Consider the following 25,946-nt stretch of genomic DNA (forward strand, 5'->3'; position numbering starts at 1 on the left):
GAGTAGGACTCAACCCACCTTTGACCAAGAATCTATGGGGCATGAGAGAAAATCCCTCTGGTCTCTCTTGGCAACTGGAGATGTCCGCCTCACTGCATGATGTCAAGAACCAGGGATGGGCTTACCCTGAGCAGGGCTGCCCAGAGGGAGGAGAGCCAGGTGCAGGGTTGGCAGGGAGCAGCACTCAGTCAGTACTTGCCAGTGGGGACGGGCACAGGAAAGGATGAGGAGTTTCTTCAACTGTCGTTCCACCCCAGCCTCACTAGCCCACCCCAGGCCTTGTTCCCACATCCAAGCAGTTTTGTGGGTAGGCCCTTCCGCCTTTCTATCAGGTAGCAGGAGACACTCCCTAAGAGTCAGTCCACTGTGTCCGGCAGACACAGTGCTGCCTGGGTGGTCAGTGCCGAGCGCGGCTTATCCAGCTGGGGGACTGTGGCCCCACCACCTCTCTGCATCTTCTGAAGTGATGGTTACCCCAACCCTGGCAACTCCTGTGGCTCCACCATCCGAGACAAACTGACTTACGATAATGACTTTATTTTAACATATTTAATTACAGACATAAAATAGCTGGGGAGGGGGCGGGCCCCAGCCTAGCCCCACCATGGGGCTACCGGAGGGGAGGTGCAGGCGAGGCCTCCCTGATGACCCTCGCTCTGGGGTCTTCTTATGCGGGGCCCTATTGCTTTAGTGGGGGGGGAGCCATGCAAACGAGGGGGGCAGGGAAGCCTCTTGGCCCCACCCCACCCCGAAGCTGGCCTCCCTCCAGAATGCCCGGGCTGTGCCCCCAGCCCCTGCTTCTCCACCTCCTTCCTTTTGTCCAGGGAGCAGAACCTCTAGCCAGCCCCCGACTCTGCCCCTACCCCCTCTGCAAACCTAAAGGGGAATAAATACAAACTTTACAAAGTAAAAGGGGGCCCAACATTGCCCTGGAGCGGGGCCTGCTCTGCCCCCTAGCCCAGGCCTGGGCTCCAGTGGGAGTGGAGGGGCCCAGGATGCAAGCCCCCCGCCTGTCGCCTCACATCATTCCTAGCTGCAGCAGCGTGTTGGCGTAGGCCATGGGCTTGACGTTGGGATGAGGCTGTGGAACCAGAAGCAGATGGGATGGATACACAGTCACAAAGGAGTTGGTTTCGGGGGACCTCCGAGCACCCAGATGCAGAGCCCGCCCCTGCTTCCTTAACCAGGCCGCTCAGTCTTTTCCTCCCCAGGTCCAGGCCAGGAGGGATAAAGACCCAAGGGTAACTCACCACTGCTGTGAATTGGTGGAACTGGGGCCGCAGGTCGGAGCCCTGGAGGTGGATATAGGAGGCTTTGTTCCCCATCTGGTCGCTGCAGGGACAGGAGCAGAGCGGACAGTGTGGTCAGGGGCTGGACGGGGTGAGGGGTTCAGAGAAGGAAGGGTCAAGCAGAGGGGGAACAGAGAGAGGGAGATGGGGGTGGTGGGGGGAGGACAGGAGGCTAGAGGGAAGAGAGGCCAGGAGAAAGAGGGAGGATCAGAGGGAAGACAGCGACAGTGACAGGCGGAGATGTCAAGAGAGCCAAGGACAGACAGACAGAAAGAGGCAGGGATGTGAAAAAGAGAAATTCACAGGAAAGACCACCCTCCCCCCACCGCCACTGGGCAGAGGGAGGATGAGTAAAGAGTAGAGGAGCAAGGAGCTAGAGGGAAGGGGTAGGGCACTCCCACAGAGGAAGACTGTGACCAAGACCAGACTCAGATCTGATCACATCTCTACCTCTAACCACCAGGAGACACGGGGAACAGAGAAACACGCCAGGCAGCACCACGCAGATGCGGCCAGTCTAATCAGTGCACAAGAGGCTCTACAAGCCAAGTGGTCTCTTAAACAAATACGAGGCAGGGACAGGGATTTCACAGGCAGACACTGGAAATGTGGCCCTTGTTTGGGTCCTGCTTGGAAGAAGTCAACTGAAAACAGACGTTCCCGAGAGACAGGAGAGAAGGCACTGGCTGGACTCAGGCAAGAGCAAGAGGTCACATTATTTAAAGGAGTGGCAGCAGTACTGTGGTTAAGAAAAGAGCATTTTCTTTCATAGCCAAGCTGGGGACCAATGGGAGGAAGATGGCATGCCTAGGGGTTGCAGCAACACAGCCTCAGCAGGGGAAGGGGATGTTGGGGGTGTTTGCCGGTGGCCATGGAGGCTGGGGAACATGCCTGTGGCACTCATCATGCTCTTATCTTCTTTTGCCTGTCTTTGAAATGTTCCACCATAAAAAGTCAAAACAAAAAAAAAGCCCCGTGGCCTTTGGAAGAAAAGTCTTTGGGTGGGAAAGGCAAGGACATACCAGTAGTTGGGGGCGGAGAAGACAGTGACGCAGCGGCCTCCGTGGGCCACCTCATAGCCCTCAGCCTTGACCTCATGGCTGCGGATGATGTAGTCCAGGTTGTTTTCTTCCAGGAAGGCCTTGGTGACGTCAGGCCCAAACTGGCAGCTCACGCCCCGCTTGCTGACTGAGCGCCCATTCTGGGGTGGGGTGGGGAGGCCAGCAAGATGGGGTTCAGGATGACAGCTGGCCTCTGCCCTCTGCCCACAGCTCACACCCACTGGCCCCAGACCCCCTGCTGGTCCTGTCATAGACTCACCTGTGGCTGCGGATCTGACCAGAGCAGGTCGCACATGGGACCTGGTGGGGAGGGGAGGAGAGAACATCAGGGACTTGTTTACCTCCCGGTGGGCACTCACTGCTCAGCACAGCCTGAGCGGGGCCTGGATTGGAGAAATCCACCGCAGACAGGGCTTGGGACATGCAACCGTGATTCTGAGCACCCCAGCCTCGCTGATCTCCCCTCCAGACCCCATTCCACCCACTGAGGCCCTGAAGATGGACAGAGCATTGAACATCATGATTCAGATCAGGTCCCTCTCCTGCTCAAAGCCTTCTGTAGCTCCCCACTGCCCTGGGAGCAAAAGCGCAGCACCTCACTGAGGCCTGTCAGGCTCTGCAGGATCTGGCCCTAGTTAACCTCATCTCACGCCCAGCGTCAGTCCTAAAGCCCAGCCCTGCCCACCTGCCACCACTTTGCTGTTCCTCCACTTTGCCTCATCCCCTGCCTCAGGCTCCCTCTGTGGGCCTGCGATGCGCTTGCCAGGCTCTGTGCACGGCGGGTGCCTCTTCCTTCTGTGGCATCAGCTCAACCGTCGCCTCTCTGGAGAGGCGCCTCTGAGCACCCAGCCCCACCGTGCCCTACCCACATTCTCCACAGCACTTACAGTATGTGTGTGTGTGTGTGTGTGAATACTCTCTCAGTCTGTCCTGTCACTAGAAAAGGGCCTTTAATACCTCCCTGCAGGGCTCAGCTCACTAGTAAGTAAGGACAGGTGTGTGCTCAGTACTCACCATATCCCTTGCCCTGTGTTGTGGTCACTAACGCACCTTTGACAGCATAGTCCCACAAGGAAGGTGCACTGACCCAAGTTATAGATGAGGAAACTGAGCCTCAGACTTGTTCCCTGCCAAGGGCACCAAGCCCACCCATCTGAGGCAGGACCAGGGCTGCAGCTGAGATCCAAGCTCAGACAGCTGCTTTCTGCTGGAGCTGAGGCCCCTGGAGGGAAGGAGGTATCCACCCCACTCACCTGAATCTGGGGGCTGCCGATTCCGCTCGATCTTCCGGATGTCATCCAGGGTGACGCCGTCTTCACTGAACAAGCCTCCATGCATGATCTGGGAGTTGGGGGGAAAGAGCTGTGAGGGCTGTACCAGCACCCCTAGCCCTGCCTCACTTCACCAGCATGTGCCCAGGCATGGCAGGGTGGGGGGAGCCTGCACACGGTCCCTAGCGCCTCACCAGTACTTTGCCATTGATGCACTGGGCCAGCGGGAGCCACTCAAACACCTCACTGAAGAGCTCATACATCTGGGCTGTGTACTTGGCCTTCACTTCACCCTCGAAACCGTAGATCTGGTTCATGTTGTCTGTCTCGTGGTTGCCTGGCCGACACGGGGACAGAAGAGAAAGCTCAGCCTTCAGGTTCATCAGCGTCCCCCTGCCCAGGCACCCTCGGGTACGGGCCTGGTGACCCAGGCAGGGCTACCCACTGGTGGCTGGTGGACTCCAAGCCAACAACATGCATACATCAGCTCACTGGCGCCACACAGAACCCAACATTCTCAGTTCATTTTCTGGAGGAGCAAACTGAGTACATGGTGACAAAGGTCTCAAGGCAGGGGGCTATGGGTGTGTCCCTTGCCCCTGTGGGCCTTGGACTTCCCACTGTGGGCCTGTGCGTCTCACTCCTCCCCTTTCAGACTGGAGGGCACTGGGGCTTCTACGAAAAGGAGGGCATCTGCTGTGGCCTAGCCCGCATGAGCTCTGGCCTTCACCCTCACACTCAGCCTCATGTGGCTAGGAGCCACAAGTAAGCTGCCGGTCCTTCATGCTAAGAGTCCGGCTGTCCCCCACCTCAGCCTGAGCCCTTTGCTGCCTTCTGCGGTGAAGCCCTAGTGGGGGCTTCTTGAGCATTTACCACATGCCAGGCGCCCTCACCCTGCAACAGGCAGGGCCTCTCCTCTGTGGTCCTTACTGCCAGCAAGTTCCTTCTGTCCAAACCCATCTGTCCACCAAGGAATCCAGATGGCACACCCTGGGGATCCCACTCCCAACCTGAATCTCCTGGATCTCACAGCTGCACCTAAAGGGCAGTTCCTCAGCTGTGGCCACACCTTGCTCTTGCCAGCTCCTGTCTCCGTCACTGGCGGCCACGGCCCTCCAGGTGCTCCGGCCCAATCCCTCTGGTCCCCTCTTTCACACCTGCACCCACTGCTTCAACAAATACTCCAGGCTCTACTTCAGCCACAAGAGCCCAAATATGAACTGAGCCCAATTCTGGGGAGGCCCAGCTGCCTCACCAGCTCTCCTGCTCCCACCCTCGGCCCTTGGTCTGTTCTCTCAGTTACTAGCTTGACTCTATTGCCAGGTCAAGGTCACCCAGAAGCCTGTCTCATGCCCTTGTACAAATTAGCAAAAAGGGGCCCTTCCTCAGACCCTTGCCTGCCATCTGCTGAAAAACGGTCATGATAAGCATATATATTTACACTGTCTATGTGACTGCTGCCTGCCCCTTAGCATGATGCCCCGGTGCAGTGTACAACCTGCTCAACCATACAAAGTGGCCCTGTGCACGATCTCAGTTAATCCGCAAAATGAACACAGTTGCAACTATTATCTGTGTTTCCTAGATAAGCCAAGAGAGTGCCCTGTCTGGGACCCCTCAACGACCTCAGATCCTGCTGCTTCCTGGCTCACCTCGAAGTAAGTGAAAGTGATCTGGGTACAGGAGCTTAAAGCCAAAAAGGGTGAGGATCACTTCTACAGAGAAGGAGCCACGGTCCACAAAGTCACCATTAAATATCTGCCCTGCTAAGGAAAACACAGTCAGAGTGGAGGGTGGGGTGGGCAGCAGACGGGCCAGATGGACTGCTCCTTCCCGGTCTTGACACTCCCCCAAGGCTCCTATCAGCAACGGCCAAGGAGCGAGGACTCAGTGTGGGCTCTTGTCCCTTTCTGTGCTGTGTGGCTCTGGCCACCCGTGTGGCCTCTAAGCCTCAGCAGGATGATAATGAGGACCCTGACACCCCCTGTTTATCAGGAAATCCAATGGCAGAGGTGGAGGGCATTGGGCAGCCAACCTGCTTCAGCTTTCCCCTAAAAGAGGCCCAAAGCCGCAGGGTCAATGGGACACAAGCCCTCCCACCCAACAATGCACATCCACTCAGTGACTTTGTCAAGCAAACAGCACAATATGAGCAGATACTTACATAGTGCGTGCTGGGCCCTATTCTTAACTTATCTACTCTTCTTAGTAATTCTGTGAGGTCAGCACTATTATCATCCCATTTTACAAATGAGGAAACTGGCACCAAGACCTGAAGTCACCTGTTATGGTCACACAGCTGTGAAGCAGCAAAACCAGGATAGAACCTAGGTGTGGCCAGAGCCAGGTGCTGTTTGGATGTGATCTTGTTGCACAAAAAGACAAGTTGTGCCCAGAGGGACTGAGCCACTAGCTTAGGTCACACAGCACGGGGGCATGGCCCAGGCCTGTCTGACCCCAAAGCACGGACGCAAGGCCAGTCTGCCGTTCCACCCCCACCTTGGCACCAGAGCCCATCTCAGATCTCTCCCTTCTGGGGTTCCTCCCATTCCATGCAAGTTGGGTGGGGGCAGGGAAAAGGTCGGCTCTGCTGAGAAGGATACATAGGGGTTGGTCTCCGAGGGTAAACCGTTGAGCTCAAATATGTTGAGGAGGTCATAGAACTGGCCGTGGGTGTCCCCGCACACTGTAATCTTCTCTGTCTGGAAGAAAAGAGGCCACCGGAGAGGGAGGGGCCCAGAGAGAGACATGGGGAGGGGGCAGAGGTGAGGGGAGGAGCAAGCGGTCACGGCAGACCGAGAAGAATTGAGCAAGACACACAGGCAGGGGACACAGAATGAAGAGGGTGGGAGAGTCCAAGAAGCCAAAAGAGTGGGGTACCCAGGAGGAAAGACACGTGGGGGTGTCAGGAAGAGAGGGAGTGGGCCTGTGAGTTCCTGAGCTCCGTGGCCCCTCCCCAGGAAGCCCCTGCCCAGCCCCTCATCCCACCCACCTGTCTCCCCAGCCCACTGCCCACAACACGCACCTCTTTGAGTGTGGTCTCCACGAGTGTGCTCAGCTTGGAGAGGACCTCTTTAACCTGTACCAAAATCTGGAAGGCAGGGCAGACTGTGAATGGACTGGCTTCAGGGTCTGCTGCCCACCCTGGTCAGAGAGCCAGGACTGCCCCGGAGACACTACTGAGCTGAGGGTGAGGGAGAAGTGGGGAGAGGAGAGGAGAGGACAGGGAGGTCTGGATGGGCGGGTATATGAAGGGGCAAAGGTGGCCCCCAAGCTGTGTTCTGAGTGGTCTCTTGTGGTGTTAAAACACTATTTCACGTGAAAAACTTGTTTCAAGGTTTCTCTTAAAATATTCGGTATCATGAGGAAACATACAGATGAATCCAGACTCTAGAACATTTTATAGAAGACTGGCCTGTACACTGTCAAAAAAAAATCTCCCCTAAAGAACCTCTTTTCCAGATGAAAAGAGGTAAAGGCAGGTCACATGCAACACTGGAGACTTCAATGAATCCTGGATTTAAAAACAAAAACAGCTAAAAAGGATGCTTTGAGGAAAACTGTGGGAAATTAAAATATCTGTCTAGAAATTCAGATAACATTCTTTACAGGTTGAAGATGACCTTGACAATGTCACATATATTTGCCAATATTTCCAGGTTTTATGGACAGTGTGAACTGTTTGCAGAAGTCAATATTATCATGGCAATACTAAATTTCTAAGGTGGGACAATTTAACTGTGGTCGTGTAGGAGAAAATTCTTGTTTTCAGGAGATCTAAGTTATAATGGCTACAGCTTATTCTCAAATGGTTCAGGGGGAAAAAAGAAGTAAGGCACACACACAAGTACACAAAGTAAATGTGTCAAAATGTTAATAACTGGTGAATCTGGGTACAGAGTTTATGGATATTAACTGCACTGTTCTTTTAAACTTTCTGTGGATTTGACAATTTTCAAACAAAATGTTGGGGGAAAAATTGTTTAAAAAAGTAGGATCATGCACTTCTGTAGAAAGTTACAAAAGACTGTCTCTCTTACTCTAATGATGGGCACAAGTCAAGTAACAAAACCAAATGGAAAATAAAGGCCATCTGAGAGCCAGAAACACAAAGGAACTTATATCAAGCAACCTGCATACAGCAAGGGGCCTGTCCTTGTTCCTTGGGAAGGAACCCAAGGCTTTCATCCTGGTAGCACAGTGGGAGGGCAGGATCTGCCAAGGCTTAGCATGAGGGGAAATCAGTGGAAGCCCCTGGCCACGAGGGGGCTGGCATGACAAATGAGAATCCCAGGGAGCCCCAGTGCATCATGCCTCTACCCCATCCAGCAACTCCCTCATGTGGTCTTCAAAGAAGACTAGGCATGAGGAAGCGAGGTGGATAGAGATCCCCCAAGGCACTGAAGTGGGGGTGAAACTGGAGAAAAAAGAACTCCTCAGCAGCCCAAGAGTCTGGCAGCAGGGCTGAAAACCAGAGACCTCCCACAGTTCCAAAAGCTGGCAACTTTAACACAGAAAGACAGCCAAGGAATTGTGCCACTGCTAAGATCCCAAGCCCTGCTGAAGGAAAAGTCCTGACTCCACTTGAAAACATGGAGATGGTGAGGAAATGCCAACAAAAACTGCCCCTGAGCTACAGATGAGGTTCATAAGCCTTGAAGCCTAACAGAAGAAAGGTACATCACTTTCTGAAAGAAATTTTTACTTACTTCAGTCTCTACAGCTATTTTATGCAAAATGTCTGGCATGCAATAAAAATTTTGAGGCACATGAAGAACTGACAACAGACGCAGACTCAGAGATGAACCAGATGATGGAATTAACAGATAGATACTTTAAAATAACTATAGCAAATGTGTTAAAGGACTTGGCGAAAAAAGTGGACAATATGCATGAACATATGGGATAGAGAGATGGAGAGTATAAAAAAAACCCAACAAAATGAAAATGTTAAAAATAAAAAAATACAATATCAGAAATAAAATAATTCATCTGCTGGGCTTAACAACAGTTAGAAAAAATCAGTGAACATAAAGAAAATTGAAATTATACAAACTGAAATAGTTGGAGGAAAAAAAATTTAAAAATATGGATCATTAAGATCTGCGAAATAAGTATCAAATGGTCTAAAAGGTGTGTTATTTGATTTCTAGAAGTAAGGAAGAGCAGAAGTGAGAATTATAAGAAGATATAATGGCTAGGAACTTTCCAAAACCGATGAAAGATATTAACCCACAGATCTAAAAAGCTCAGTGAATAAATACAATATAAAAAATTTAAAAAGCCTATCAAAGCAAATCATAGCCAAACTACTGAAGATCAAAGACAAAATCTGAAAACCAGAGTGGGAAAAAAAGACAGGCTATATTACAGGAAGAAAGACATAAATGATGGCTGAGTTCTCATCAGAAACAATGGAGGCCAAAAGACAATGGAACACACACACACACACACACACACACCATCAAAAGAAAAAACATCAACCCAGAATTTTACATCCAGCAAAGATATCCCTAAAAAAATAAAGGCAAAATAAAAGCATTTTCATGCAGACAAAACCTGAGAGAATTAGCCTATAGCAGACGTACATTTCTAAAGTACTAGCCTGAAGGGACATCACACCAGACAGAAGCCTACATATTGAAGAGACTAGGAGTAACACAGTAAATATGTGGGTAAATGTAAAAGATTTTTTTTACAAAGTTATATAATGTGTAGGTATCGAAAAGAGTGTCTGTGTATTTATAAATTTTTTTTTTTTGAGTTGGGGTCTCATTCTGTTCCCAGGGTGGAGTGCAGTGGTGTAATCACGGCTCACCGCAGCCTACAACTCCTGGGCTCAAGCAATCCTCCCACCTCAGTCTTCTGAGTAGCTGAGATTACTTTTTAAATTTTTTGACTAATTTTAAAATTTTTTGTGGAGATAAGGTCTCAGTATGTTGCACCAGGCTGGTTTTGAACTCCTGGGCTCAAGCAATCCTTCAACCTCAGCCTCCCAAAGGGCTGGGATTACAGGCATAAGCCAACATGCCTGGCCCATAAATTTATTTAAAAGACTACTGACTTTTTAAAGAAATAACAACGACGTGGGATTTATAGCATATATATGAGTATGACAAGAGCACAAGGTCAGGAGAGTGTAAAAATAATCACAATATTGTAAGATTCTTACATGGTTCATGAAGTAATGTAACATGACTTAAAGATAGAATGGGACAAGTTAAAGTTGCATATTGTAATCTCTGGAGCATCCTTTCTCATCATGGTTCTGGGAAGGAATTAAGCCCCACGGAAAATATTTTCAGTGACACTTCTCAGTTCTTCCAAAGAGGGCATATGGATTCACGGGAGAGAGGTTAGATCATTGCCTACAGGGGATGTCTAAGGGCACTAGGACTTCATTCTCTCCACAAAGCCTCGGCTGACAGTAGCTGCTCTAGGGCAACCCCTAAACACACACATCCCATTCCTCCCCATACATGTAAGGGTAAAACAAAAAATGTCAACTGACAGACAAAACGAAAAGTTAAATGATTCTGGAGTCACACAAAATGAAGTCAAAAAAGGAGGACGAGAGGAAAACAGTAAATGGGACAGTAGACAAGAGATATCAACACAGTAGATTTAGATGTGCCTGCATGATAGGTTACATTAAATATAAATAAACTAAATACTACAACTAAAATGTAGACATTATCAGACTAGATAAAGCAACCAAGTATATGCTGTTTACAAGCAAAACACTTTAAAGATACCAACAGGCTGAATATAAAGGGCAGAAAAATTATACCAAGCAAATACCAAATATAAAAAAATCTGGCCCAACTATACATGAATTTCAAGCCAAAAAGTACTGCTAGAGTAATTTCATAATGATAAGAGTCAACTCATCAGGAAAGCATAACAATCCTGTGTGTACCTAATAAAAGTTCCAAAATACAGGAAGCAAAGCCTGATAGACAACAACTATAGGAAGAAACAGACAAATTCACAACTATTGTTAGAGTTTTTAATAATCCCCTCTCAATAAATGATAGAACAATTAGCAAAAAATAGTAAGGCATTAAAAGATGAACAGCAGTCTCAACCATCTTGACCTAATTGACATTCTAAGCCCTACAACTAACAACCACAAAATACATATTATTTTCCAGTGCACACTGCATGCTTGCCAAGACAGTCCTAAAAATAGCCCAAATGGAATCATACATAGTACGCTTGCTGACTAAAACAGTACTAAAATAGAAAACAATAACAGCAATATACCTAAGAAATGCCCAAATATTCAAAAGTTAAATAACACCCTTCTCAATAACCTGTGGGAAAAATAAGAAATCATAAAGAAAATTAGAAAAAAATTCTAACTGAATAAGGAAAACTTATCAAAATTCATGGGATGCAGCTAAAGTACCGCTTGGAAGGAAATTTTGTTTTAAATGCTTTGTGTAGGAGATTAAAATCAACAGCATAAACGTCTACCTTCAGAAACATCTATCTAAAAGAAAGCAAATCAAGCCTTAAGCATGCAGGAGAATAAAAAATAAATGAAGCCAGGCATGGTGGCTCATGCCTGTAATCCCAGCACTTTGGGAGGTGGTGGCCAGAGTCCAAGGGTTCGAGACCAGCCTGGGCCACTTGGTAAGACTTTGTGTCTACAATAAATCAAAAAATTAGCTGGACGTGGTGGCGCATGCCTGTGATTTCAGCTACTTGGGAGGCTGAGGTGGGAAGATCACCTGCACTCCAGCCTGGATGACAGAGTGAGACTCTGACTCAAACAAAACAAAACAAAACAAAAAAACTCAACGAAACAAACAAACAAAAAGACAGTAAGTTCAATGAAAACGTGTTCACAAAAAGACTCATCTAAGAAAGTTCACAGCAGCTTTATTTATAAAAAGTGGAAATCACCCAAATGCCCCTCAAAAGAATTTCAAATTTACATAAACAAATCATGAACTCACATACAATGGAGTATGTGAGCTACTGATACACACGACATACCTGTGTGAATCCCTCACACACCATGTTGAACACAAGACAGACACTGAAGAATATGAACCCATACAACATTTATATGAAGTTCACCAGCAAGCAGGATTAGTTTATGGTGGTGAAAAACCACTAGGACGGTGGGGGGGGGGGGGGTGCTGACTGAAAAAGGGTCAAAGGGTACTTTCTGGGTGATGGAAACATTTTGTAATTTGTTTAAGCAGTAGGTATATAAAACTATCAAAACTAGGCTGGGCTCGGTGGCTCAGCCTGTAATCCCAGCACTTTGGGAGGCCGAGGTGAGTGGACTGCCCGAGCCCGTGGGTTTGAGACCAGCCTGGGCAAATTGATGAGACCTCATCTCTACAATAAATAAAAAATTAGCTGGGCATGGGAGCGTGTGCCTGTAGTTCCAGCTACTTGGAAGGCTGAGGCGGAAGGATTGCCGGAGCCCAGCAGGTTGAGGCTGCGGTGGCCAGGAGCGGCCATTGCACTCCAGTCTGGGTGACAGAGTGAGACTCCAACTCAAAAAAAAACCAAAACAAACAAAACTATCAAAACTCACCTAACTGGACACTTCAGATATGTCTATTTCATTCTGTGTAAATTATACTTCAGTTAAAAACAACTGGAAATGTGGACGTTCCTCCTCTTCTCTTATCTTTATAAACGAACTCATCTTAACAGCTAACCCATGCAAAGCACGATGTGCTAGGCCCTGTTGTAAGCAATGATGAGGATTAAACTCAGTTAATCCTCACAACCCTTGGTGGAGACAATATGATTATCACTATTTTACAGAGGACGAAATCAGGGCAAAGAAAGGCGAAGCCACTTGCTGATGGGCACACAGTAGTAACTGGGAAAGCAGAGATTTGGACCCAAGCTATCTGTCTCTAGGGTCCATCAGTTGACAGCTTCACCCACTGCCTATAGTGGGCAGGTGAATCCCTGCTTGCCCCAGGCCCCAACACTCCCTAAATTCTCCCAGGAACCTGCCACACTCCTTTAGGTCACCTGTCAACATGACTCAGGAAGCTCTGCATCCTCACAACCATCCCAGGAGGTGGTGGACTCCAGCAGTCTCCCACTGTATGGTGAGGTCCCTGTAGTCCTGAGAGGTCAGAGCAGGGGATCTTATCCAGATGGGATATGAGAGCCCAAGTTTCACTCAACCAGCTCAACACCCTGTGGCTAGCTAGCTGCCCTACTGGGGCCCTCAGAGGCAGGATCAACCATCAAGGCCTGAACAACCCACAGCAACAACAGCCACAGGCACCTAAGAGACAGGAGCAAAATTCTCTGCAGGTGACTCTGGGGCTTCTTTACCTTCGGCCTAATCCCTCTGTCCCTGTGTCCCTGCACTGGAGAAATGGCACCATCAGTCACCTCCCCAAAATGCTGAGGGACCAGATAAGATCATGTGGTAATCCCTTGGCACAGGGCCCAGCACATGACATCCACTTGGTGTCAGCTGTCATGACTACTTTCTCCTCTGCTTTGTTCAGTGCCCATGGCTGGCAGCTGCAAAGCTACCCAGGGTTCCAGGTATGCCTAGTACCCGACAGGTGCATTACCTGGTAGGCGCATTTCCGGTGCAGTTTCTTCTGGTCCTTGTACCACTGCATGAGCTCTTTCATGAAGGTGATTGTCACTTTGCCATCCTCAAGCTTGGGCCCACTGTACTCATCCTCGATGGCTGTGTGTGAAAGCAGGGACTGTGAGGGTGGGAAGGGCGCCTGGCTCCCAGGGACAGGGCAGACCCAGCTCTGGACACATAGGCTGAGAGAAGGAGCAAGTGAAGAGATCCCCAGGTCAGGTCTGGCTCAGAAGCCTCTTGCTGACTTCCTCTCTTTGGACTTCACCCCTCTCCTGTTACCCTGCTTGATTTTCCAGCACTTGATACTATTCATTTCACAGCCTGCTCATCACCTCTTGCCCTACCATAACATCAGCTCCATGAAGACAGGAAGTGCTTCGTTCACAGCTGTATCCTCAGTGCCTAGAACGAAGTCTGGCACACAGTAGATGCTCAATAATTATCTGTGAATAAATGGCTGAATCCTCTCAGCACCTAGAGGACCTAGAGGTGAGGCAGACACAGGAGGCCAGTGGGGCTGGTGCTACTGCCAGGAGGGAGGGGTGGATGGTGGAGAAGCCAGCAGGGAGTGAGGGCCCAGGAGGGGAAGGAGGTCAGTGAGATGGGGTCACAGCTCCCCATCTTGCCCACTGGGGACCACAAGGCCCAGCTTCGGCAGTAGATAGAGGCCCAGGAATGCAGATAGAGGGTCTGGGGACAGGAGCAGGGTCCTTGAGCTCACTGCCACCCCTAAGGAATAGAGAGGGCCCTGGTGAGGATGTGAAAGGTTCCAGCTGGGAGGGTGAGGGACCCAGCCCAACTCACTCATGCTCTCGATGTCGAGCGAGTCTACAACTGAGCGCTTGTGCTCGTCGCCTGCGATGGCCCGCTCAAATGCCTTCTGCTTCACAATCTTGTTGCATTCCTGGTATTTCATTTTGGCGTCCTTGTCGTGGGGCTTTACCTTGACCACCTGGGTGGGAAGGAAGGGGCATCCATCCACACTGAGGCCAAGGTGGGGGCCAGCCCACCTGTGCAGAGGAGTGATCAGGAGCTGGGGACACAGCAGCTGCCCAGCCCTGGGTTCCGTGAATGCTGGAGTCAGACAGCCCAGGCCACCATACACTGAGGTGCACCCCGGACAGGTTTAACTTCCAAGCCTTGGTTCTACACCCCTAAAATTGGGCCCAACAGAACTGCCCATCCCGGGCTCCGTGAGGGCTGAACATGCAGCCCACAGGTGAACTTCATAAATCTTCCTAGGACTACATTAAAACCAAACAGAACTGCCTGTCTGAAGGCCATGAGCTCAGTTTCAGGTCCCGTGTGGGAATCAGCACAGGTGTGAGCAGCACCCTTGAGCACACATCCTGACATCATAGTTGTGATTACCAAGGCAGGCAGGAATCTGAGCGAAGAGAACAGCTGGGTCTCCAGTTGCAATGGACAGCCCAGGCACACCTGGAAAGCCAGTGACCTGCTGGATGACGCTCCCTCATCTCCTAAATGGGGGTGATACAGGGGTCCCCCTGCCAGAGTTGCAGAGAGGAATAAGTACAAGCTCTGGGTCTGGCATGCAGCAGGGGTGTGACAAATGTCACTTTCCTTGCTTGACCTCTGGGGAGACCTGGAACAAACAAGTTTCCTCCACTGAAGAAGTGAGACTGTGGTCACATATCAGGGCCACCTGGGTTCAAACCCCAGCTCTATCAATCATGACCTGGGTGACCTTGCCTCTCTGGGACAGTCTTCCCCTCTGCAGGGAGAGACTGGCGACAGCATCCACCTCAAAGGGCTACCATGAGAATTCGATGAGTGAACACTTCTAGCCTGTGTGGTAGTGGCAGGCGAGAGTAATGCCACACGGCGTTGCCTCCTCTTCATGGTCCCTTTCATGGGACTGCTACACCAATTACATGAAATCAGACACAATGAGCACATCGGGGAACAGCAAGCTCCCAGTGAAAGGAGCCTAGCCCTGTCCCTCTCCCCACCTTCTACCTGGATTCCTGCAAACTCTGATGCTCTGACCTCAAAAGCAGACAGGGTTGGATTCAGATGCTGGCTCTGCCACTTACTTGCTGTGTGACCTTGGATGAGTGACTTCACCTGAGCCTCAGTTTAGTTATGTGGACCCTGACTGACCTGCCCACCTCCTTGGCCCCCCCAGAAGGGGACCTCACAGATCTTGTGCCGGAAGACAGAGAGCGAGAAGTGCCAGGGCCGGCCCTCAAGGAGCAGAGGCCCCTAGCGGAAAGCCTGGCAGTGAGTCAGAGCCTGTGCAAAGACATCTGCTAAACCCTGTGAGTTGGTTGGCCAGTGGCAGAGGGATGAGGCTCATTCGCCCTGGGGAGAGGTGTGTGGACCAAGCAGAGTGGACGGAAGTTGGGGCGGCAGGCAGTGGCTCCCTCCCTGTCTCGACAGGCCTGGGCCAAGGCACCCTGCCAGGTGGCTCCACCTGGGCTGTGGGCATGCTGCAAGGCAGAGGAGGGAGGCAGCGCCAGACAGCCCCTGGAGTCCTTCCCAACAGGAGAGGTTACGAGTCCACCCAGGATGAAGTCCAAATCACCACGTGGCCCAGTTGACATGCCCCGCCCACCACTCCACTCTCCCTGCAAGCCAGCAGGCACCTCCCAGCCAAACCACTCATAAGTCCCAGTGTGCCAGTTCCCTCTTAGCCCCAGGCTTGTGTGCAGGCTGCCCCTGCCCAGACACCTCATTTCCGCCTCCCTCTCCAGATCTCAACCCCACTGCCACTCTTCCAGGAACCCCTTGGCTCTTTAGACTCTGCCAAACACCCCTTCTGGGCTCCCACGCCCCAGCCCTGAGCACTCCTAGGAATGGGTCTGCCCCCCACCCTGGAATGAGCAACCGAGCAATTCCTTGGCGTCAATCCCGTTCTCAGGGAGCTGGCAGGCTGGGAAGGAAGATGGAGACAAAAAATGACAATGCAGGGGAAAGAGAAAGGGTGTGGCCATAACAGCAGCAGCACCAGTAATAGGAATACATGGCTAATTTTGACCATGTGTCTGATACTGCTGTGAGCAATTAACTTGCTCATTTTATCCTCCATGCAGCTCTATGTGGTAGTGTCACCACAATCCTCATTTGACAGCTGAGGAAGCCGAGGCCTAGAGAGGTGAAGTCACAAACCCAGGAAGCCAGGATTCTGCTCTCTCCCAAGTCACCCTGCACTGAGACCTCAACTTCCAATTTCCATCATTTACGCCAAGAGGTACTCCCCTCCAGCCCCATCCCCTCCCTGCCCAGGCCAGACTTAAAGGGCTCCCGCTACCTCCTGGTCCTAGGGCACCCTTTACACCCCCCAGGGAGGCAGTGGTCATGAGCATGGGCTCTGGGGCCAGGCCTCCTGGACCTGAATCCAGGCCTTCCAGGGCAGGTGGCCTCACTGCCCGGGCCTCTCTCAGTTTCTAGAAAGTGGAGGTTGTGCCAGCACCCCCACGGAATTTAATACCAGGCCCAGCATCAAGTGCTCATTCCAAGGCCTGTTGCTGCTACTGTTATGACTCTCAAAGTCTGACTGGGAGAAGGGATATGGCCCTGCCAGGCTCCTACTGGGAAAGGTCACTCGCTCCAGACCCAAGGGACCTGGCAGGCCAACAGGGGGTGAGGCCTGGTGGGTCAGAACTTAAACAGTGGTGTTTGAACTGTGTCAAAGTCAGTATTCTGACTGTGACATTTATGTAGTTATGCCACATGTATCTTTGAAAGAAACTGGGATTTCTGAATTGCTTCTTACAACTGCATGGGTATCTACAATGCTCTCAAAAATAAAAAAGTTGATTTTAAAATATGTTATCTTCACAGCTGCGAGTGTTCCCAGGTAATAACTATGAGGTCCAAGTTAATGAAATGGTAACAAGTTCATAATCCCTACACAAAGCCCTGGGAGCTGCATGTTTGGGAACTGGGAATTTTTGGATTTTAGAAAGATGATTCAGTGCACATCTCTATGTTACATGACAGCCCAGCAGGTCCAGGGCAGCACCTGGTAATCACAGGCACACCCACTTCTGCAGTGAAACCGCCAGTCATGTCACCCGAGAGCAATCAAGACCATCAACAGCTTCCTAGCAGTCCAGGTCAGGTTTTGCCACCAAATGAGTGGCCGAACTTACTAGAAGAACTGTTTTTCCAAACTGCCTGGGTTTTAAAACTGAGGGTAAGAGAGTGCAGCACCAAGAGCCAGGTCCCATGTGGAGTGGACCCACATAACAAGGTGTAACAGGGCATTATGAATTTCTACCATGTCAGATGTTGAGATGCGGCCTGGAGGGGGGCCAGGACAGCCTGAGGCAGCAGACAGCTGGGCGGAAGTGAGATTTCTAGAGCAGGCAGTGCCATTGCCCAATGACAGCCTTAAGCATGACATTAAGGTTTTCACTCTAGTGAATTTGTTGGTGGTGAATTTGGCAAGTCATACCCAGCATTCTTTACATAATAAAACAGAAGAGAAGAGAGACCACCGGAGCACACTGCTGGAGCTAAGGCGAGTGTTGTGCCAAGAAACTTCTGACACTGCATATGTCCACTGTCAGGAGCTGACGCTGAGACTAGGCTGCCACTTCATGGCTGTGGGACCTCAGGGGAGTGACCTACCCTCTCCGGGCCTCGGTTTCCTCATCTGTAAATCAAGGATAACAAGTCTCCATCATGCAGGTTGTTGTGAAGATTAAATGTGCTATTATAGCATGAAGATCACAACTGTGCCTGGCCCAGTGAGTGCTGCATTGAGGAGCAGTTGTTCCTGTTACTTTCAAAATCCATACCACAGGTGTACAGGAACTACTAAAGGCTTGTGAGGCAAAACACATTTTTTTTGAGCCGAAGTCTCACTCTGTCGCACAGGCTGGAGTGCAGTGGCATGCCCCGGCCACTGCAGCCTCGACCTGCTGGGGTCAGGCAATCCTTCTGCCTCAGCCTTCCAAGTAGCTGGAACCACAGACATACACCACCACACTTGGCTCATTTTTCTTGATTTATTGTAGAGATGAGGTTTCACCAAGTTGCCAGGCTGGTCTCAAACCCATGGGCTCAGGTGATCCTCTCACCTCCTCCTCCCAAAGTGCTGGGATTACAGGCATGAGCCACCACGCCCAGCTCAAAACGCATTTCTTTTCTTTTTTTTTTTTGAGTTGAAGTCTCACTCCATTGCCCAGGCTGGAATGCAGTGGCATGTTCACGGCCACCCCAATGTTGACCTGTTGGGCTCCACGATCCTTCTGCCTCAGACTTCCAAGTAGCTGGAACTACAGGCGCGTACTACCATGCCCGGCTAATTTTGGATTTATTGTAGAGATGAGGTCTTGCCAGGATGACTGGGCTGGTCTCCAACCCATGGGCTCAGGCAATCCACTTGCCTCAGCCTCCCAAAGGGCTGGGATAACAGGCTGAGCCACCAAGTCTGGCCTCAAAATGCATTTCTAATGACTGTGTTGAACTATGTACAACGTAAGAATCCTGAAGCCCGACCATATCACAAACCAGAACAGAAAACCAGAAGATCCCAGGAAGGGCTAGGAGTGCAGGAGCTCCGAGCCCTGATCTGGTCTGGGCTTGCACGACCACCCAAGTTCGGAGCACATACAGGAAAGAACACAGGTGGTGTCTTCTGAGAAGAGGACCTAATAAGGGGATAGGTCCATCTGCACTAGTCAGAGTTCTCCGGAGACAACAACCAGGAGACATATATATATACACACACAAAGTCATGTGCTGCATAACCATGTTTCAGTCAGTGAGGACCACAGAAGATTATAATGTAGCTGAAATAGTCCTATTGCCTAGTGACACTGTAGCTGTGGAAATGTTGAAGCACAATAAATTACTCATGCAAATCTATGATGAAAAAATAAACCAGGCAGTGTCTTTCACTCTTGCCAGCTCTGGCAAGTCTCCCTTTCTTTTCTCCCTTCTTTCTCTAATAAACTTTGTTTTGAAACCCAAAAAAAGAGTAAAAAAAAAAAAGAAACCAAACCACCTCGCACAAAGTTCTGAAAGGAGCAACACTTCCTCAAAAAGTGCCTCAGGCGGGTCCTTCAGGAGGTATGCCAGAAGAAGACATTGTTATCTGAGGAGATGACAGCTCCATGCATGTTACTGTCCCTGAAAACTTTCCAGTGGGAAATGATATGCAAGAGGAAGATCACCGATGATCCCGACCCTGTGTAGGCCTAGGCTCATGTGTGTGTTAGTGTCTTAGGTATGGCTTCTGGACCTTCTGGGGCTGAGTAGGTTTTAAGTGACAAATCTACTCTAGCATTTCAATCTCCCTAAGCTTTTGAATCTTTTCTTCTATGTTAAATCAAGAGAGATCAGAGGCCAACTCTCTCCTCATTGTCCATATTTTGGTCCATGTTTCAGCCAGCCCCAGTCAACCAACCAGCCAAAGCATTAGCACCTTTCCTAATGTCCTGAGCTGCAACATTAATGCAGAATCTGGAGAAGAGGACATGGGGGAGGATGCTGGGATGTAATTCTTGCCAAGGGAGAAGTACACTGAGAAAACAATTATACTTTTCCCCCAACTCTTTCTTCCCCCACATCACTTCAACTCCCCCCCCCACCCCCATACAGTGGACCTAGGACCGAAGCTGCAACTATAAGTGTTGGAAGCAGGGATGCTGACCCTAAGCAAGAAATTTTAACTATGTTTTTAAACCTCATGCCAGAATTCCTAAGGGTCTGATGGGGGTGGGTTGTGCCTTCTCCCCATCTGGCAAAACGGGGGCTAACAGTGAATGCAGCTCTATGGCCTGATGGTAAAAACAGTTCACTAGTTCTGCACCTGTGTAACCTTACCCTCTGAATGGGGGTGAGCTGAGGGGAGGCTTTTGCTACACCAGACCTAACTCTGTGCCCAAGTCTAATGTCCCTTCCAAAAGTAGAAAAGTCTGGGTATGAGAAAGAAATTAAGCTTTTTATCTGGATGTGAACCCTCTTTAAATTATCAGGCCCAGAGAGGTACTGGAATGAGACAGCAGTCATGTCTCTCACCTGAGAAAGTAATTCCTGGCAGGGCTCAGTGGCTCAGCCTGTAATCCCGCGCTTTGGGAGGCTGAGGTGAGTGAATTGCCTGAACCCGCAGGTTCGAGACCCGCCTGGGCAACTTGGCAAGACCTCATCTCTACAATAAATAAAAAATTAGCCAGGCATGGTAGCGCATGCCTGTAGTTCCAGCTACTTGGAAGGCTGAGGTGGAAGGATCGCTGGAGTCCAGCAGGTTGAGGCTGCGGTGGCCGGGAGCGGCCACTGCACTCCAGTCTGGGCGACAGGGTGAGACTCCAACTCAAAAAATAGAAAGTAATTCCTGAAGCCACTATGTGGGCTCTAGGCTAAGTGATACCCCAAATAGTTATAAATTAACCTAAAAATGCCACACGCAGACACCATAATATTTTGTAGTTTAACAATGCATAGCCAATTACTAATCAGTGTTATTTCTGTAAACCAAGGAGAATTCCTGAAAAACACCTGAGTAATTACCCTTCTCCTGACCCATCCTTTTTCCTCTAAAGGCTTGTAACTCTCTCTGTTTTCCAGAGCACTTCCCAAGGTAACATGAGGGGTTTCCCAGGCTGCAGTCCTCAACCCTGGCCCAAATAAACTCTCCAACTATATTAATTCTGTCTCAGCTTCTTCCATTAGGTAAACACCTGGCTCTGTGAAGATTCAGAGCAACCTACTGGAGACCTGGGATCCCCTTTCGCTCTCAGCTCAGCACCTGTATGAACCCCTTGTGTTCCTCCACCCCTGGAGGTGTCACTGGGTGAAAAGGGATAGTGCTACTGAACTTGGACCCCCGCTTCTTTTGGGGGAGATCTAGACTTTATTTGGGCTGTTCTTTCCAATTCTCCCTTTCTAGAACAAAGGTTTTCATCTTGTCCACCAGCAAGGGACTCAGGTTTCAGGGAAAAGCCCCTGCCCTCTTGGCCTCTGCTTCACCAGGAGGTTTGGGTCACAGTGTTGGCAGTCTGGCACAGGTGGCTGTACTTCGGGCCTGAAATTACACAGCATGCTTTTAAAACTGAAGCTGCTTCCTACTGCCCATAACTTATACTTGTCTTTTTATTGTGACTAATTCCTGTTAAGTTATATTGCAAGGTGCACAAGGGCGAGTTCCCTGACACAAAGGGAAGAGACAATTGCTCCCTCTGACCCACTGGGTGCTCTAGGCAACTAGAGACTTTGCAGAGGCATCAGGATGATTTTCCACGATGTGTTGTGGTCTCATAGGGCCTCCCTGCAAGAGGAACTCCAACAAGAATTCGTGCTCAGACAGAGAAGTTTAAAAAAGGGACTGGTCACCCTGATACCTGGAGCACTTAGCTGCTACAAGGTGGTCAGAGATTCTGAGACATGCAAGAACACGACTCACGACTGAGCTCGAGGAGTGATGCTCATAAGGCAGCAGATATCGGCCTGATACACCGTACTGGCCCTGGCTACTTTTGAAAAGGCATTTCTAAAATCACAGGAAACTGCTCATCAAAACTGGGCTTTCCTTTAAGGAGTCACCTCCCCTTTGGAAACGCCAGCTGGATGTATGTATAATACCTATGGAGTTCCATCTTGCAAATACCTAGGTAAATGGACTCATGTGATGAGATGACCCCAAAACACAATGGCCAAAATGGGGGTTTTCTGAAATTCCTAAATTAATATATATGCATGCACAGTGGGAAAAAGCAAGCTTTAGAACCAGACCAACTGAATGGGAGACCTATTTTGTTTGTCCTGGCTGAAATCTGATAAGAAACTTCAAAGTATATTTTTTAAGGGAACTCTCCTTTAACTCCCCCAGAAAACCCTTTAAACGCTCAAACTGCCTGCTGGACTTCACTGTGAGATTACAAAAGACAAACAGTTCAAATAGTGATTATGCTAGACTTCCAATATGTTCCACCTCCAAAACTCCTTCTTAATGTAAATTTCAGAAGGGAAAGTCGAGAAACAGGAAAGTTTCCCAAATGCCTGGCTAACCTGATTTAAAAGTTTTTAAAGAGTTCTATAGTCAAAAGTAGACTTAACTAAAAATTGATATTTAGGTTACACATGTATACATATATACATATGTGTATATTTTAGGTTTCTGGTCTCTTAATAAAAGTCTGTCAACTGAGTTCCTCTCTTCTTAAACCCTTGCTAACTATGCACACTCCCTTTTTCTGTTTCTTCTTGTTGACATGATGTTTTGCCAAGGATGTAAAACTTCACTGGCTTTTGGAAAATAAGATCTCCTCATCTGGCTCCTCTAATAGTGTTCTTTTATTTACTTCTGTCTGTCCCTCTTGCCATCTTTGATACCACATGAGGGGACCTTTGATTTTTCTCATGGAGCTCCAAGAGTTATGGATAGGCAGTTCCTCTCAGGTCTCTGTGCTCTTTTATGTTGAATTCTGTGATCTCTTTGGCTTTTGGACACATGTGTATGTTTTATGTTGTGTTTGCATATGTGCACGCCTATATGGGGAACTCAAAAAAACCTGGGTCTCAATTATAAAACAATTATAAAAAATTGTTTATTTATTCTTACATGTCTAAATTCAGTCATCTTCAAAATACTCTCCATTTGATGTAATATACCCATCAAGATCTTTTTCCACTGCTCAAAAGTTTCTGAACTTGTCAACTTTGATGCCTCTTAGTGCTTCTGCTATTTTTTTTCACTCTTCCACATTAGCAAAATGTTTCCCTTTGAGGACTTTTCATCTGGGGAAACAAAAAAAGTTTCTCGGGGAGAGATCAGGTGAACAGGGTGGGTGGGGCACCATTTCTGATCAAAAACTGCTAAATACTCAGTGCACTATGGGCACATGAACTTGTAAGTCACCCATCATAAAATGGGTAAACGCACTGAAAGAATCTAAAAACAACAACAACAACAAAAAAAACGACTGAAGCCAAATGCAGTCTCTCACACCAAAGTTAGCTGGCTGACTAATGCTGATGGGTAACTAGAACACTTACCTAGCAGGGGAAGCCTGCACTACAAGGGACCCACCCTCCAAAAGATACTTCTGTTTTTTTGTATGTGTGTCCCCCCATATACAACTGTTTGTATATATTGTCTTCATGGTACCAAATTAACTTAAAGATAAATGAGTGCTCATAACTTAGTAAGCCCAAATATTTTTCAAGGTTGTGTAACTTGAGTAACTATGACTATTTTAATATTGTAGGTTTCATAAAAACAACTATGTCTTCCAAGTTATCAGCAAAAGATGCATGTGTTTAACTTTAAGGTTCTTGCTTTTATGATGCTTGCCTAACTACAGTAATATAAAAATAGTTAACAGAAAATTTAACTTGAGATAACTAGATTTGTCTAACGTTTCATGAAATTTTCCAAACTGTTAAGAATGAAAAAATTAAATAGATGTAAATGGGATAAAGTTTAAATGAAACTTTAATGGTAATTATGTTTTATAATATGTTTACTTTAAAAGGTTTCTCAAATCTTTTGGTAACAATGCCCATGTATTTTACTAAGATAAATGAAAAATATCCACTGAATATCTACATCATTTCCACATAAGGTATAATGTTAAGGCTAATTATTAAATATGGCTTTTGGCTTATTTTGGAGGAACAAAAGACATTTAGAACTAACAATAAAAAATGTTCAGTTCCACATTGAAAAACTGTTCCATTAGAAAGCCTATGTTTCTAAGAATTATAAAATGCTTATTTATAAACTATTGGTACAAAATTGACAGTTAAAAATTGCTTACTTCTTGGCTGGGTGTGGTGGCTCATGGTTGTAATCCCAGCACTTTGGGAGGCAGAGGCAAGAGGATTGCCTGTGTCCAGGAGTTTGAGACCAGCCTGGACAACTTGGCAAGACCTTGTCTCTACAATTAATCAAAAAATTAGCTGGATATGGTGGTGCACGACTGTAGTTCCAGTTGCTTGGAAGGCTGAGACAGAAGGATTATCTGAGCCCAGCAGGTTGGTGCTGCAGTGGCTGTGAGCATGCACTGCACTCCAGCCTGGGAGACAGTGAGACTCTGACTCAAAAAAACAAAACCAAAAACAAATTGCTTACTTCTTAGGTTTCTGCTTTGAATTAAGGTTGCTAAGGATTAAAATTCTGACTAATATATGGTAACTAAAGCTAGAGATAAGAAAAGAAACAAAAGTAACCAGGCATGTCACAACTACTCAGGAGGCTGAGGCGGAAGGATCGCCTGAGCCCAGGAGGTCGCGTCTACAGTGAGCCATGTGCCACTACACTCCAGCCTGGGTTAGAGTGAGACCCCAACTCAGAAAAGAGGGGAAGGGAGGGGAGAGACTATTTACAAAGTATATAAGAAAAATAAGATATAAGATTATCAGAAACACATGAAGATGTGATTTTGTTAAAGAAAAAGTCATTTTGCCTAAGTTTACAGGTTATTTAAAGATTGATTAGATTAAAGAAATGAAGAAAAAAATGAGATAAAGTGAATGAATATAGGAAGTTGAGGAAAAAGAATGGAAAAATTCTGTAAGAGGTTATAAAAGATTTATGAAAATCTTACCTTATGTGGTCAAAGTTGATTGAGATTGGATGGATTTGTTTATAAGGTTTTTTTTTTTTTTGAGCAGGAGTCTCACTCTGTCACCCAGGCTGGAGTGCCATGGCACGTTCACAGCCACTGCAGCCTTGACCTGCTGGGCTCAGGCAATCCTTCTGTCTCCAGCCACAGGCATGTGCCACAATGCCCGGCTAATTTTGTTTTTTGATTTATTGTAAAGACGAGGTCTTACCAAATTGCCTAGGTTGGTCTTGAACCTCTGGGCTCAGTCTTTTTGGCTCAGTCTCCCAAAGTGCTGGGATTACAAGTGTGAGCTACCGTGCCCAGCATTGTTTATAAGCTTTTATTAAAATTAATTTTACCATTAATAATACACTGATGTAGGATGAGAAGGGAGAACTGTCTGAGCCCAGGAGTTCGAGGCTATAGCACCACGGCACTCCAGTCCGGGGGACTGAGCAAGATCCCATTTCAAAACAAATCAAAAGCAAAAGACTACACTGATGGAAAGGTAAAATTTGGTTTTTGCTTTTTAAAAAGTCTTTTGTGTATTGTAGTATTAATAAGAAATAATAAAAGATTTCCCATTTAACTTTTGAATAAACTGCAAAAGAAAAAAGGGGGAAAGAGGAAAGACAGATTCTGTTGGTCTCCTGCTGTCCTTACTAGGTTATTTTGAGTGTCTGGGAGATAGCCTACTCTCTCCAAGAGTAAAGGTCTTTGCTTTTCGAAATCTTTTTGTTATCACTCTGGCTAAGTGAATGACAATTATTTTATAGTGACTTGTGATCCTATTTTGATCAAGTGTTTTAAACCTTTGACATATTTGACAGGCTTTCCAAAATCAAATTTCAAATTCTGAAATTGTCTTTTTGACCTGGAACTAACTTTTGGACATTTGGGACCCTAGAAGTCCAAAGATGGCCCCTGAAAGTTCAAGAGAGAAGTATTAGAATTATTTGGTATGTAAAACTCATATAGGAATCACTGTCACATAAGAAATGATGTCTAGCCGGGCTCAGTGGCTCAGCGTGTAATCCCGCGCCTTTGGGAGGCTGAGGTGAGTGGATTGCCTGAGCCCGCGGGTTCGAGACCCGCCTGGGCGGCAAGACCTCATCTCTACAATAAATCAAAAAATCAGCCGGGCGTGGTAGCGCATGCCTGTAATTCCGGCTACTTGGAAGGCTGAGGTGGAAGGATTGCCGGAGCCCAGC

The 25,946-nt window shown here is 48.1% G+C and overlaps 1 protein-coding gene across 2 annotated transcripts in view; it reads right to left on the reverse strand.

The window, feature by feature from the left end:
- Positions 1-517: 517 nt before the first annotated feature.
- PPP5C (protein phosphatase 5 catalytic subunit) overlaps positions 518-25,946 on the reverse strand; it is a 39,785-nt gene continuing 14,356 nt past the window's right edge. Inside the window, exons 3-13 of one of the 2 annotated variants that reach the window (XM_008066929.1) lie at positions 14,018-14,165; positions 13,191-13,312; positions 6,647-6,712; positions 6,225-6,323; positions 5,274-5,379; positions 3,816-3,958; positions 3,604-3,691; positions 2,610-2,650; positions 2,312-2,490; positions 1,251-1,332; positions 518-1,081 (exon numbers count right to left, since the gene is read on the reverse strand). In XM_008066929.1, the coding sequence (XP_008065120.1) occupies positions 1,019-1,081; positions 1,251-1,332; positions 2,312-2,490; positions 2,610-2,650; positions 3,604-3,691; positions 3,816-3,958; positions 5,274-5,379; positions 6,225-6,323; positions 6,647-6,712; positions 13,191-13,312; positions 14,018-14,165 (1,137 nt within the window). In that variant the 3' untranslated portion in view covers positions 518-1,018. The remainder of the gene's footprint in view (positions 1,082-1,250; positions 1,333-2,311; positions 2,491-2,609; positions 2,651-3,603; positions 3,692-3,815; positions 3,959-5,273; positions 5,380-6,224; positions 6,324-6,646; positions 6,713-13,190; positions 13,313-14,017; positions 14,166-25,946) is intronic. The other variant, XM_021717042.1, reaches the window with a different exon arrangement.

Source organism: Carlito syrichta, unplaced genomic scaffold (genome assembly GCF_000164805.1).
Source record: "Carlito syrichta isolate Samal-C Ts95f unplaced genomic scaffold, Tarsius_syrichta-2.0.1 Scaffold309196, whole genome shotgun sequence".
NCBI lineage: Eukaryota > Metazoa > Chordata > Mammalia > Primates > Tarsiidae > Carlito > Carlito syrichta.